The 14,936-nt window shown below is 41.1% G+C and overlaps 1 protein-coding gene across 3 annotated transcripts in view; it reads left to right on the plus strand.

The window, feature by feature from the left end:
- Positions 1 to 14,902, plus strand: part of abcb4 (ATP-binding cassette, sub-family B (MDR/TAP), member 4) — a 31,107-nt gene extending 16,205 nt beyond the window's left edge. For all 3 annotated transcript variants that reach the window (XM_047361752.1, XM_047361753.1, XM_047361754.1), the window contains 16 exons: positions 419 to 622; positions 710 to 880; positions 1,037 to 1,198; positions 1,305 to 1,493; positions 1,669 to 1,815; positions 1,901 to 2,005; positions 4,140 to 4,217; positions 4,681 to 4,764; positions 4,844 to 5,047; positions 5,121 to 5,221; positions 5,302 to 5,442; positions 7,546 to 7,702; positions 7,800 to 7,997; positions 9,852 to 10,058; positions 12,599 to 12,745; positions 13,831 to 14,902. In XM_047361752.1, the coding sequence (XP_047217708.1) occupies positions 419 to 622; positions 710 to 880; positions 1,037 to 1,198; positions 1,305 to 1,493; positions 1,669 to 1,815; positions 1,901 to 2,005; positions 4,140 to 4,217; positions 4,681 to 4,764; positions 4,844 to 5,047; positions 5,121 to 5,221; positions 5,302 to 5,442; positions 7,546 to 7,702; positions 7,800 to 7,997; positions 9,852 to 10,058; positions 12,599 to 12,745; positions 13,831 to 14,037 (2,502 nt within the window). In that variant the 3' untranslated portion in view covers positions 14,038 to 14,902. The remainder of the gene's footprint in view (positions 1 to 418; positions 623 to 709; positions 881 to 1,036; positions 1,199 to 1,304; positions 1,494 to 1,668; positions 1,816 to 1,900; positions 2,006 to 4,139; positions 4,218 to 4,680; positions 4,765 to 4,843; positions 5,048 to 5,120; positions 5,222 to 5,301; positions 5,443 to 7,545; positions 7,703 to 7,799; positions 7,998 to 9,851; positions 10,059 to 12,598; positions 12,746 to 13,830) is intronic.
- Positions 14,903 to 14,936: the final 34 nt, after the last annotated feature.

Below are 14,936 nucleotides of genomic sequence, written 5' to 3' on the forward strand. Positions count from 1 at the left end.
CATGTTATGTCTCAATTAGTATTGAGTCTGTTTCTGTTAAACTTCAAATGTAGGATGGAGAAGGTTTATATCGGAGCGCAAACTGTAAACTCTGTCAAGGAAGACACAATCTTCAATTGTTTCAGTCGACTCTCAAGCCTTGCGCTGCTTAAGCCATGCTAAGGATCTTGTTCTGTTGAATTGTGATGAAGGTATTGTTGCCACCATCGCCACCCTGCTGGTGGAGCACAGGCACTACAGTGTTTTTGATCGAACTCTAAAACAGCACGTAGATGACACGGTCAGTTTCAATGAAACATACTAAGGAATAATGCTACTCAAAAAGTAGTAAAGAATATCTTCTTTTTTTCTAAAATTCAAGTAAATCTAAGGCATTAAATTACTACCCACCTCTGCCTCTGCTGCTTGACTGTTGCAGGTATCTATTGATGGTCACGATATCCGCTCACTGAACGTGTGCTATCTGAGGGGAACGATCGGCGTGGTGAGCCAGGAGCCCATCCTGTTTGCCACCACTATTGCTGAGAACATCCGCTATGGCCGACTTGATGTGACGCAGGAGGAGATTGAACAAGCTGCCAAGGAAGCCAACGCCTACGAGTTCATCATGAACCTTCCTGATGTAAACTCGGATTTGTGCTACCATTTCAACCATAACGACCTGATCATGTTCATATTATGCTAACGTGGAGACTTTGTTTTTGAGCAGAAGTTTGAGACACTAGTCGGCGACCGAGGAACTCAGATGAGCGGAGGACAGAAGCAGAGGATTGCGATTGCTCGAGCTTTGGTCCGCAAACCCAAAATCCTTCTATTGGATGAAGCCACGTCTGCTCTGGATGCTGAGAGTGAGACCATTGTGCAAGCTGCACTCGATAAGGTAAAGTTTCAAACTACCCTCATAAAATAATGTGCAAATATTGGGAGTGACTGTTGATAGGACCTTCAGCTCTGTTGATCTTGTGATTGTTGGTTTGAGAACCGTATTTGTACACCTGCAGTTTCTCAATAAACTGTTATTCCATTGGTTGCACAGGTGCGACAGGGTCGTACCACTCTGATTGTGGCTCACCGCCTCTCAACAATCAGAAATGCTGACGTGATTGCAGGCTTCCAGAAAGGTAACGTTGTGGAGCTGGGCACTCACAGCGAGCTGATGGAGAAACGCGGAGTCTACCACACGCTGGTCACCATGCAGGTAACCCGTACGGATATAAAACACCAGCTGGTTTCACCAAATCTGCTGCTTAAAAATTGTCTCTTGTAAATAATACTTGTGGTGGTTTCCCTCGTCCTCTCTGCAGACCTTTCAGAAAGCAGAAGAGGGGGAGGATGATGGCGATCTGTCATCGGGTGAAAAGAGTCCCAAAGAGTCCGTCATTGAGCCTCCACTGCTGAGGAGGAAGTCTACAAGAGGCTCCTCGTTCGCTGCTTCCACTGGAGAAAAGGGAGACAAAGCAAAAGCAAAGGATGACGAGGAGAAAACAGAAGAGGTGGGTTTTGGGGTCAGATTTCTGGAGAGGAAGATAAAGACAGATTAGATTAGATCAGGTAAATGGGGAAAAAACATGAAAAACTTAAAAAGCTCATCAGTTCTGAGTCATATTATCTACAAGACATCAAACTTGAATTGCTTTCCAAGATGTGGTTCATATTTTCCTTCTGCAGGAGGAAGATGTCCCCCCGGTGTCGTTCTTTAAAGTGCTGAGTCTCAATGCCTCTGAGTGGCCTTATATTCTAGTGGGGCTGATTTGTGCCATCATAAACGGAGCCATACAACCTCTGTTTGCCATCCTCTTTTCCAAGATTATCACTGTGAGTCGATGCCAGCACTATAATCATTTTTTTAAATGTCTTCTGGAGACCTTGTTGGACACCAGTTGTTTTTATCTCCTCTCAGGTGTTTGCAGAGCCTGAGCAGGACGTTATCAGGCAAAGATCCAACTTCTTCTCCCTCATGTTTGTCACTATCGGAATCGTTTGCTTTTTTACCATGTTTCTACAGGTAGGCACTCACTCGGTGGTTCTGACTAGGTGCAAGCACAATGTTAGTCATTAAAATAAATCTTATTCTGGAGTGCAGAACCTCTGTGTTTGTATTGGAGTGAGTTAGAAAGTACTAATGTGAACAGTTCAAAGGAAATAAGCAATGTAGAATAAAATGCTGTGCAGAAACTATAATGGGAATTCAAACAACTTAAACCATGCTTATTTTAAGACAAAATATTTCTACTTTTTTCAGTTCTATCAGGAAGACTGACTTACTATCAAAGCTAAAAGCTACTTGAGTAAAAAAAATAAAATAAACTACTATCTTAGAAACTAACAGACATGTGCCTGAAGGTCTGAGATGTTACATCAACCCATACACTGTATGGTTTGTTAATAAATATAGTAAATGGGACGACTGCATAAACATAAGTAACACAGGGATGCAGCCTGCTGATCTTTATCCACTCTGTAAACAAAATCCATGTTCTTGCACCTCGAAAGCGCATTAGAATCAGAATCAGAAAAGCTTTATTGCCAAGTACGTTTTTGGACATACAAGGAATTTGTTTTGGTGTAGTCAGTGCAATACAATACAAATTAAACAGTATAAACATATCTACAATATAATATAAATATATGTGCACAGTTTTAAGTGAGTGAGAGTAAATGTAGAGCAGTATAAGATGCAAGAGCAATACAACAGTGCAGGTGATCATTGTGCAAGTATGGCAGTGCAAGTAAAGCAGGAGTCCATGCTGAGTGTTAATGTAACACATAGAGTTACAGGTTACAGGTGTCCTGTCAGCAAAAAAAAAAAGGGGGGGGGGGGGGAGTGTCCGGGTGGTTTCCGGGCTTTGTTAACAAGGCTGGTGGCAGATGGGGAAAAAACTGTTCTTGTGGCGTGAGGTTTTGGTCTGGATGGACCGCAGCCTCCTGCCAGAGGGGAGAGTTTCAAAGAGTCTGTGACCGGGGTGGGAGGGATCAGCCAGAATCTTCCCTGCCTGCTTCAGGGTCCTGGAGGTGTACAGTTCCTGGAGCGACAGTAGACTGCAGCCAATCACCTTCTCAGCAGACCGAATGACAAGCTGCAGCCTGCCCTTATCCTTGGCTGTAGCAGCGGCGTACCAGATGGTGATGGAGGAGGTGAGGATGGACTCAATGATGGCTGTGTAGAAGTGTTGTCACAGTGTCATCTTACCTCACAGCTCCTACATGGTGTCACCTTCAAACACTTCCTAAGATTACAGTGCAACCAATGATTAATTGTTAACAAGGCTGGTGGCAGATGGGAAAAAACTGTTCTTGTGGCGTGAGGTTTTGGTCTGGATGGACCGCATCCTCCTGCCAGAGGGGAGAGTTTCAAAGAGTCTGTGACCGGAGTGGGAGGGATCAGCCAGAATCTTCCCTGCCCGCTTCAGGGTCCTGGAGGTGTACAGTTCCTGGAGCGACAGTAGACTGCAGCCAATCACCTTCTCAGCAGACCGAATGACAAGCTGCAGCCTGCCCTTATCCTTGGCTGTAGCAGCGGCGTACCAGATGGTGATGGAGGAGGTGAGGATGGACTCAATGATGGCTGTGTAGAAGTGTTGTCACAGTGTCATCTTACCTCACAGCTCCTACATGGTGTCACCTTCAAACACTTCCTAAGATTACAGTGCAACCAATGATTAATTGTTAACAAGGCTGGTGGCAGATGGGAAAAAAACTGTTCTTGTGGCGTGAGGTTTTGGTCTGGATGGACCGCATCCTCCTGCCAGAGGGGAGAGTTTCAAAGAGTCTGTGACCGGAGTGGGAGGGATCAGCCAGAATCTTCCCTGCCCGCTTCAGGGTCCTGGAGGTGTACAGTTCCTGGAGCGACAGTAGACTGCAGCCAATCACCTTCTCAGCAGACCGAATGACAAGCTGCAGCCTACCCTTATTCTTGGCTGTAGCAGTGGCGTACCAGATGGTGATGGAGGAGGTGAGGATGGACTCAATGATGGCTGTGTAGAAGTGTTGTCACAGTGTCATCTTACCTCACAGCTCCTACATGGTGTCACCTTCAAACACTTCCTAAGATTGCAGTGCAACCAATGATTAATTCATGCATCTGACACGACCTCTGTGCTGACATCTGTCTGATCATGTCTCTTCTTTTTTGTTATCAGGGATTCTGTTTTGGAAAATCTGGAGAAGTTCTCACCTTGAAGCTGAGGCTTGGGGCCTTCAAGTCCATGTTGAGACAGGTGTTTGCACAAGCTGACATGAAAGAGTAATCTTGTTGACATGTTGTACTTCCTCGGAAACGTTTGCCTGAATCAGGCTGGACCTGTTGAATTTTGGGAAATAGAAACTAGACCATTTGCATCAAAGTTGTGAAATATTTTCACAAAGAATCAGTATTGCCAGTTTGCATGTCTTTAATTCATTTAAAACAACAAGACCTTAAATGGATTCTCAAAACCTGTTAAAATATGCAGAAACCCACCGTATTTATTGGAGCCTCGGGGTGTGTAAAAGGTCTTTAAGCATTTTATATCACAATGACATGCTCTAAAACATTTTAAGAAAACATTTGATTTGAGTATCATTGTTCAGGGGAAAAGTACCTTTGGTATCAAAATAATTGTTTTAAAATAATTACTGGCCTTGCAGTTATTCGCACTTATCCCTGACTGATGGAAAATGTTTATCATTGTTGTGCTGCAGGATCTTGGGTGGTTTGATAGCCCCAAAAACAGTGTTGGGGCACTCACTACAAGACTGGCAACAGATGCAGCCCAAGTACAGGGGGTGAGTTCCAACGGCTGAAGTAATTTTCTCAATGAAGGTTGTAGCAGCAATCCATTGGCTAAAATCACTAATCTTGCAGGCCTCGGGAGTACGCCTGGCTACATTCGCCCAGAACTTTGCCAATCTTGGCACTGGTATGATCCTGGCATTTGTGTACGGCTGGGAGCTGACGCTGCTGATTCTGGCCGTGGTGCCCGTCATTGCGTTGGCCGGAGCCGTGCAGATGAAAATGCTCACCGGGCATGCAGGCGAGGACAAGAAGGAGCTGGAAAAGGCTGGAAAGGTGGGGGTTCACCTTCTGCAGAGGTTACCAAGGACTCTAATCAGATTAATGTATTTATGCTCTTTCTACACAGATTGCTACAGAGGCTATAGAGAACATTCGTACCGTTGCCTCTCTCACAAGAGAACCAAAATTTGAGTCTTTGTATCAGGAAAATCTTGTAGTCCCATATAAGTAAGTGTAGATATTCAACAAATGCAATTAAGCTGAATTTTTCTCATTAGGAAGTTAACTCCCCCATGATCTCTGCACAGGAACTCTAAGAAAAAGGCCCATGTGCACGGCTTTACCTTCTCCTTCTCCCAGGCTATGATGTACTTTGCCTACGCAGCCTGTTTCCGTTTCGGAGCCTGGCTTATTGTGATGGGAAGGATGGATGTGGAGGGAGTATTCCTGTGAGTAATGCCCTATCTCCTAACAGTGAGTTTAGGATTAGAAAAATATCCTAGATGACATCTCAGGCAAGCCTTCTTGACTTTTTCTATGGTGTTAATCATTACACCTGTTCTTGTGCTAATTCACTGCACACAGAAACATGTGTTCGCATCGTACAGTTATTCAGCAGTTTACTGCTGAAAGGAGTTATGGCCCTCATGTGTATTCTACCTGTTATCTATAGAGAAAGTCTGAAGGTCACTGAACTGTAAGAACACATAGAACTGTATAAATTTTGACTCTTCTCATTTTAGAGTCTGATCCAGACCATGGTGATTTATAAAAAATTAACACAGCCTTTTAAGAGGAATGTTGAAAGACATCGAAGACATGTACACTCACATACACTGAATAAAAAGATATACATTTATTTCTCAGTGTATGACTCTAAATATCACAGAACCTCTCTTGTTTTAGTTTAGCATGAATTATAAAAAGTATTTCATTTAGAATATTAACATAATAAGAAGAATTATTTCTTTAATGTCAAAGGTTTGCATAATACAGTTAAGGAGGGACTCAATTCAATTCAGTTTTATTTATATAGTGCCAATTCACAACACATGTTGTCTCAAGGCACTTCACAACAGTCAGGTACATACATTCCAATTAATACTAACAATTTAACAGTGCAGTCGGAGTTAGCTTTTTATTCAAATTGGATAAAACGTTTTTCTATCTAAGGAAACCCAGCAGATTGCATCCAGTCAGTGACTTGCAGCATTCACTCCTCCTGGATGAGCATGTAGAGACAGTGGACAGTCACTGGCATTGACTTTGCAGCAATCCCTCATACTGAGCATGCATGTAACGACAGTGGAGAGGAAAAACTCCCTTTTAACAGGAAGAAACCTCCAGCAGAACCAGGCTCAGTATGAGCGGCCATCTGCCACGACCGAGAGAGAACAGAGCAGAGACACAAAGAGAACAAAGAAGCACTGATCCAGGAGTCCTTTCTATGGGAAGGAAAAGTTCATGTTAATGGATGTAGCTCCTTTAGTCGTTTCACCTAGAAAGAAAGAACAGATAAACTCTGAGCCAGTTTTCAAGGTTAGAGTCTGAAAGAGAGCACATAGAGTTAGTTACAGTAAAGCTCAGTCAATCACCATGTCTAGGAGAGAGAAAGGGTTAAACACTGAAAGACAGGGCCATGTGGATCATCGGTAGAGGGTGAGCATTAAGTTGTTGCCAGCAGAAGCTCGGACAATGCCCCCCTCCAGAAAAGTGTCACAGGTAGACGCAGAGTCAGGCCAGGTGTAGCTTCTAAGAAGAGAAAAGAGAGAGAACAAAGTTAAAAGCTGAAATAACAGCAAATAATGAAAAATTGGAGAGTAGTGTGAGAATGTAGCGAAGACGGTGAAAGTGGTCATTATGTCCTCCAACAGCCTAAGCCTATAGCAGCTTAACTACACAGATAGTTTCAGTTCAGATTATTTAGTTAAACGGCACTTATTTACAACAATGTCGTCTCAAGGCACCTCACAAAGGGTCCTTCTGATGGTCATTGTTATACTAAAAACCACAAGGATTGGGATACCTCTCTCTGTCAGACTGATCACAACCATCGGAAAAGAGAAGGGGTCACACAGGTAGCAGAAATGGAGGGTGTGTTTTCACTGTATCAACATGTGCTGTCAAAGGAGGGGCCATTAATCCTAAAAACGACAATAAAGAGCCAGATTACACTCAGGAACATGGAGGTGGCAGCATCATGTTGTGTTATCATGGGTGTTTTGCTGCATGACGGACTGGTGCACCTCACAAAACAGATGGCATCATGAGGGAAGAGCATTATGTGGGAATATTAAAGCAACATCTCAGAAGGTCAACAAGGAAATTTAAGCTTGGAGAGAAATTGGTATTTTTAAATGAACAATAGCCATGTGACAATATGTGGAAAAGTTCAAGGGGCGTGAATATGTGGAAAAGTTCAAGGGGCGTGAATGCCTTTGCAAGGCACTGTGTATAAACACACCTGGGTGACCTCAGTTAAACCAGCTGTGTGAATAGTTTAATGCTATTGTGTAAGAGGAATCTAATGAGGGTTTGACTGTCTATGTCAGGGTGATTTCTGCTGTTCTTTTCGGAGCCATGGCTGTCGGTGAGGCCAACTCCTTCGCTCCAAACTACGCCAAAGCCAAAATATCTGCTTCCCACCTCCTTATGCTGTTGAACAAAGAGCCTGAGATCGACAATTTGTCAGAGGAGGGAGAGTCGCCCGTACGACACAAAGCCACACACACCTACTACAGTACTTACACAGTAAGCTCTTTGCGCTAACTCATGATAATGTGACACCTTTCTCTCTGATCTTAAGGATATATTCGATGGTAACGTGAGCTTTGAGCACGTGAAGTTTAACTATCCATCACGGCCAGATGTGCCCATCCTGCGAGGCCTGAATCTGAGAGTGAAGAAGGGAGAGACTCTGGCCCTGGTTGGGAGCAGCGGCTGTGGAAAGAGCACCACCATCCAGCTGCTGGAGAGGTTCTACGACCCCAGAGAGGGCAGAGTGGTAAGAAGAGAAAACGCACACCTCCAGTCTGTTACCAGCTGCCTGTCGCTGGCTCCTCCTGTCTGATAGTTAATGTTTAGCTGAGGCACCAACCACTGTGTCTATGGGTCAAAGAGACATTACAGGGTAAATTTACCAGGTGAACTTTAAACTATAAAAGAGGAAAAAAACATTTATTGAGTTCAGATACAAAGCATTTATCTTCTGCTGTCTGGTGTTATCACAAGCCGCTATTTGGAGCTTTTTCTCCATTTCCAGAGAAACAAATAATAAAAAATTAAATATATTTATATAACATTAAAAAAAACATTTTTAAATGCTGTAACCCTACCTCTTTAAGTAAATTATTAGGAACTCTGATTACTATAAACTTGAGTATGCAAGAACATGTTTTGCAGAAAGTTTTACAAACTCAAAATGTATGACATTCTCACATGACCTAATATTGTATAAAAAACTATATCTTCATTGATAATACATCAAATTAAACTACAACTACCAATTTGTGAATAGATCATAGATAAAATTTTAAAAGATCAGGTTACATGAAATGGAAAATAAAAAAATGTTAGTCACTGAACCACATGCTGACCGTGACCTCAAGCAAATAAAGAAACAGCTAATAATATAGCTTTTATTGTGGCCCCTCAACAAAAGGCAAACTAGTCAAATCAATCTGAGGCCGAAAACATCTTGGAAAGTTCAACAACATTCGGTCTCAGGTCTGCAACCTATACAATCCAAAGATCCATTTTTCTCATTCGTCCTTAATAAATGTTGCTGCAAAAATCTGCATGACCCTAATCAAGTTTTAAAAGTATTTACTAATTAGGGCTACACGATATTCTGCAAACTTGCCATAGGTTGATTCAGGTGACTGTTGTATTAACCGCATGATTTGCGATATGTAAACGAATACTTAACTAAACAGTGCATTGTTGTGCATTGGGTTGATGCAAACATAAAACCCAGATAGATACTCCAGCTGTAAGTTCAGTTTATTTCTATCACATCAATATTGTTTTCTTGAAAAGGCTGAATGAATCTACTTCTGCCGTTTAGGTCTTAGTTGGACTTTCTTAATGAGATCACCCAAACAACAAACGCCATCAAATATGTTACTGGGAGGATAATTTGTCATTAGTTAATATTTATTACATCCAAAAGCAGTTGTTTGTCATATTGATATTGCATATAGCCAATTCCCATAATTTCTTAAATATTGTGGTTAAAAAACACATTATTGAACATTTAAAAAGAAAGAATAACATTTGGCGTATTTTTTGAAAATGATGAAAGAATTTTTTTTTTAAAAGCAATTTGATTTCAGCTTAATGACACATTATGAAAGCCTTTCTTATTCTCTAGAAATATCAAAACACTTCTTAGTTCTATAAGATTACTGCTCAATATTAATATGGCTCTTTAGGAAAGGATTTAAAAATTGTGAAAAATACTTCTTGTGGGAAAACTAGTATCTGTCCATTCCAGATCAAAATCAATAAATATACATATGTATATAAAAATAACCATGGCCACGGTTTTTAAATGCACAGTAAAATATTTAACTAATTGTTCTGCGTTCGGTGTTAGCAGCACATCGACAGTGAAAGTCTAGCTGAACATGAAGCTTCCTCCACCCATGGAGAGAAACATTTCAAGCCTAAAACAATATTATCTGCATTTACTTCAGTGGCATAATTTCACACGTAGGCATTTAGAACAATCCAAACTTAATTTTCATTGCATTTTATTCAGTGAGATTTAAAAAAAAAAACACAATGGAGCATCTCTTCTGTGAAAACGTTGGACTTCTGTTCACGTACTTAATGTAGGACATGCTTCTTCTTCCAGGTGATGGACAGCATCGATGTCAAAAAGCTCAACATCCACTGGCTCAGATCTCAGATTGGCATTGTGTCCCAGGAGCCAGTGCTGTTCGACTGCACGCTGGCGGAAAACATCGCCTACGGGGACAACAGCCACAGCGTAACCTTGGAGGAGATAGAGGCAGCCGCCAAAGCCGCCAACATTCATAACTTCATAGATGAACTGCCTCAGGTAAATGCATTTATTCAAAGAACACAAGGAGTCAGGTTGAAGCCCATTTCCTGGGGTTATCCCTCCCACCATCTCTTCTCACTTAGTTCAGGTAGTGTTTGAAAATGGGACATAACTTTCAGGTGCTGATGCTACATAAACACACGTAAATTAATATGTTTATATGTGTGGTATAACCGCTCCTGCAGCAAATGTTAGAATACCTTATTTTTTATGCTTGTTTAAGAAGAACATAAATATGGTGCCAAATGTACCATAATGATGAATAAATCTACTTGAAAGTATTTAAAATATTCTACATAGTATATTGTTCCAAAATAGTAGGGTTTATGCAAATTAATCTTTAAATACACATGAAGTAAACTGATGATTACTCTGTTTTCAAGCATATTTGATGGGTAGGACGAAATTGTATATACTTAGTATATACAGGTCCTTCTCAAAATATTAGCATATTGTGATAAAGTTCATTATTTTCCATAATGTCATGATGAAAATTTAACATTCATATATTTTAGATTCATTGCACACTAACTGAAATATTTCAGGTCTTTTATTGTCTTAATATGGATGATTTTGGCATACAGCTCATGAAAACCCAAAATTCCTATCTCACACAATTAGCATATCATTAAAAGGGTCTCTAAACGAGCTATGAACCTAATCATCTGAATCAACGAGTTAACTCTAAACTCCTGCAAAAAATTCCTGAGGCCTTTAAAACTCCCAGCCTGGTTCATCACTCAAAACTCCAATCATGGGTAAGACTGCCGACCTGACTGCTGTCCAGAAGGCCACTATCTACACCCTCAAGCAAGAGGGTAAGACACAGAAAGAAATTTCTGAACGAATAGGCTGTTCCCAGAGTGCTGTATCAAGGCACCTCAGTGGGAAGTTTGTGGGAAGGAAAAAGTGTGGCAGAAAACGCTGCACAACGAGAAGAGATGACCGGACCCTGAGGAAGATTGTGGAGAAGGGCCGATTCCAGACCTTGGGGGACCTGCGGAAGCAGTGGACTGAGTCTGGAGTAGAAACATCCAGAGCCACCGTGCACAGGCGTGTGCAGGAAATGGGCTACAGGTGCCGTATTCCCCAGGTCAAGCCACTTTTGAACCAGAAACAGCGGCAGAAGCGCCTGACCTGGGCTACAGAGAAGCAGCACTGGACTGTTGCTCAGGGGTCCAAAGTACTTTTTTCGGGTGAAAGCAAATTCTGCATGTCATTCGGAAATCAAGGTGCCAGAGTCTGGAGGAAGACTGGTGAGAAGGAAATGCCAAAATGCCAGAAGTCCAGTGTCAAGTACCCACAGTCAGTGATGGTCTGGGGTGCCGTGTCAGCTGCTGGTGTTGGTCCACTGTGTTTTATCAAGGGCAGGGTCAATGCAGGTAGCTCACAGTGCCAAAACCACTGGTAAATGGTTTACTGACCATGGTATCACTGTGCTCAATTGGCCTGCCAACTCTCCTGACCTGAACCCCATAGAGAATCTGTGGGATATTGTGAAGAGAACGTTGAGAGACTCAAGACCCAACACTCTGGATGAGCTAAAGGCCGCTATCGAAGCATCCTGGGCCTCCATAAGACCTCAGCAGTGCCACAGGCTGATTGCCTCCATGCCACGCCGCATTGAAGCAGTCATTTCTGCCAAAGGATTCCTGACCAAGTATTGAGTGCATAACTGTACATGATTATTTGAAGGTTGATGTTTTTTGTATAAAAAACACTTTTCTTTTATTGGTCGGATGAAATATGCTAATTTTGTGAGATAGGAATTTTGGGTTTCATGAGCTGTATGCCAAAATCATCCATATTAAGACAATAAAAGACCTGAAATATTTCAGTTAGTGTGCAATGAATCTAAAATATATGAATGTTAAATTTTCAACATTACATTATGGAAAATAATGAACTTTATCACAATATGCTAATTTTTTTAGAAGGACCTGTACATCAGAATACATCAAAGTACATAGGGCTGTTTTCAAATTGTTCTGTTTGTTTTTACATATGACAATTACAAACAATTTTGGAGAAATGTTATTCTTGTTTATATATGTGTTTGAAAATAATTTAAAGAAACATGTGTTTGCATCAAACCACTCACTCCAATGGGTGTTTAATATAGGAAAATATAAACGGTTTCACCTGAGAAATATTTGTTTTTTAGTATTTCTGATAGACTGTTTAATAATAATTAAACAAACATTGTGAAGCAGAACTGTGGCAGATAAGACGGAAACTATTAAGATGGCCCGGGGGAAAGTGTTCTTCCTCCTGGGTTATCTAATAAATGAAACAATAGACTGATAGTTTTTCTCTGAAGGACTTTAGATTTATTTTCAAAACAGTTTAAAGCTGCAACAAACATCTGAGATGATCTTAACAAAATGCGCACAAGGAAAGAAACTTCCTTGGTAAACAAGCAATTACACACCCACAACATAAATATCCTGTTAAGAACAGACTGGATTACAGCAAGCTGCTTCCATGAATTTGTCTACATTTATGTGCCTGCTGACTGTTTCTGTCTGCTTGAGCAGAAGTACAACACTCAGGCGGGTGATAAGGGAACACAGCTGTCCGGCGGTCAGAAGCAGCGGATAGCCATCGCCCGGGCCATCCTCCGCAACCCCAAAGTGCTGCTCCTGGACGAGGCTACCTCTGCTTTGGACACAGAGAGCGAGAAGGTTTGTCCTCTACGTACATCACTGAAGCTCAGATTACTAAATGATCTTCAAGAAGCTACGCCAACAAAATCGATCACTTCCTGAAAAGGATGGTGGCAACACAAGAAATGTAGTGCTAGAATGCAGTTTTGAAAAAAGTTTTATTAGTTTTTAAGAGTGTACTAATATTAACAATGCACCTGTTGCCAGTCACAGCAGTGGTTAGAAACATGGAAATATTGCAGGAACAATAAATTAGTCTAGTAAGCCCCTGTAAGGTGCATAGAAAAATACTGTATCAAATGTCCATTTGTATTCTATAACAACCCAGTCATATTGTAAAAGAGTCCAGTATAATGCAACATAGTCAGATTGAGTTTAACATTTAATCCCAACTGGGCTTTTATCAAAGGAAGCCCTCTCAACTGCCCCACTGAGTTGTTCACTCCATCTCAGCCAGAATGTGGCGACCGTGGACAGGAAATGACTCCTTTTTAACAGAAAGAGCCCTGTTTTTATACTAGAAATACATTAATAAGAAAAATATTATGCCGATAAGTAGCTTAGGATGGTGCATAACAATTTCTGTTGTTAATCAACCACTGAATGTATTTGACCACCTGCATGAAGACAGCTAATATGTATTGCTGAGGTGAATGCTGCAAGTTGTAGACCAGCCCCTTTGGTTCCATGATCCCGGTTATGTGTGTTAAAAGCACACACAGAAATAATCTCTCATGATCCACTTGTATGATGAAAAGGAGGAAATAATTTGTAAAAAGGAGGGGGGGGTTGTTTTTTTTTTTTTTTTGCAGAAAAATGATTTAGAAGAGGCTACTGAACAAAACAGAAGCAGGGAGCCAGGTGTACTTTCTATGGCAAAGAAAATCAGAGGAAGAACTCAGAGTTGATGGCAGAAATACCTCTGTCAGTGGGTTTATTCAGAAAAGAGACACACCCAAACTCAAAACACTGAGCCAGGCATACCTTCTATGGAATAATAAACGGTGGATACAAAAGCAAATCCATTCAACAGTTTCCATTCCTGCTGGTCATGTGTTTTACTGAAGCTGTGTGATTTATTTATTTTAAAAATTTTTCTGCAGGTGGTGCAGGATGCTCTGGATCAGGCCAGCAAGGGCAGGACATGCATCATCGTGGCCCACCGTCTCTCCACAATCCGGAATGCCGAGCGCATCGCTGTATTCCAGGGAGGCGTGGTGGTGGAACAGGGGACGCATCAGCAGCTGCTGGCAAAGAAGGGAGTCTACCACATGCTGGTCACCACACAGCTGGGCCACGGGACAGTGTGAAAGGAGGGTGGGAACTACTCTTGGTCTGTTTAAGAGCTTCAAGGAGGGCAAGAAGAAGCACTTTGTGCCTTCACATTAATGCACTTACACTGATTTATACAAAGCAACTTCAGTGGAGAAACTGGGACTGAAAGAGATAGCTGCCCCTTGTGAGTTACACTGTTAGTTCTTATAAATTGTACTGCTGTACTGTTGATTTGCTGTTGACACTTTATGGATCTTTTTATACAAAAAACAGGTTTGCTTTGTGATAGTACAAAAAACTGGATTGTTTTTGTCTTTTTCCCTCGTGACATGGTTTTACAGGAAATGGTTAAAACAAATTACAATTTCTTCTGCTTTAAAGAATCAGTTAATTATCTCAGATGAACTTAAACATGTTCATGGAGGCATTTTTTTCATTAACTGAACTACTTTTTTAAACCTCGTCTCTGCTTAGGTTATTTTGTGGGATACAAGTAAGATTGGGGGCTGCTGTTCTTAAGTTTGGGTATTTTCAATCTGGTTTATTCCATGAAAAATATAAACATCTTAAGCAACAAAAACAGAAAATATTTTGTTTAAATAGGTGAGTACAAACTGAAATATGAATAATTGCCAATAAAACTCCTACATGTTTCACTGGAAATGTTTTAATTTTTAAGATTTATACATCTGTGTAAGGCCTTGTTCATGCCTGTTCATTTTAGGGTGGAATGCATTTATGCAATATTTAATATCTTATGCATCTTAAAGTGTAATATAGAAGCAATGTCCTGTCAGATATGCCTTAAATCCCGGGACCACTGATGCAGAGGTTCATTGATGCTTTAGTAACATTTTGGGAGAATAACTGATATAATAAAATTGTGTATTCAAGCATTGATCCATTTTCCTTTTTGTGTTTTAACTGGAAAGAC

This window comes from Girardinichthys multiradiatus, chromosome 3 (genome assembly GCF_021462225.1).
Source record: "Girardinichthys multiradiatus isolate DD_20200921_A chromosome 3, DD_fGirMul_XY1, whole genome shotgun sequence".
NCBI lineage: Eukaryota > Metazoa > Chordata > Actinopteri > Cyprinodontiformes > Goodeidae > Girardinichthys > Girardinichthys multiradiatus.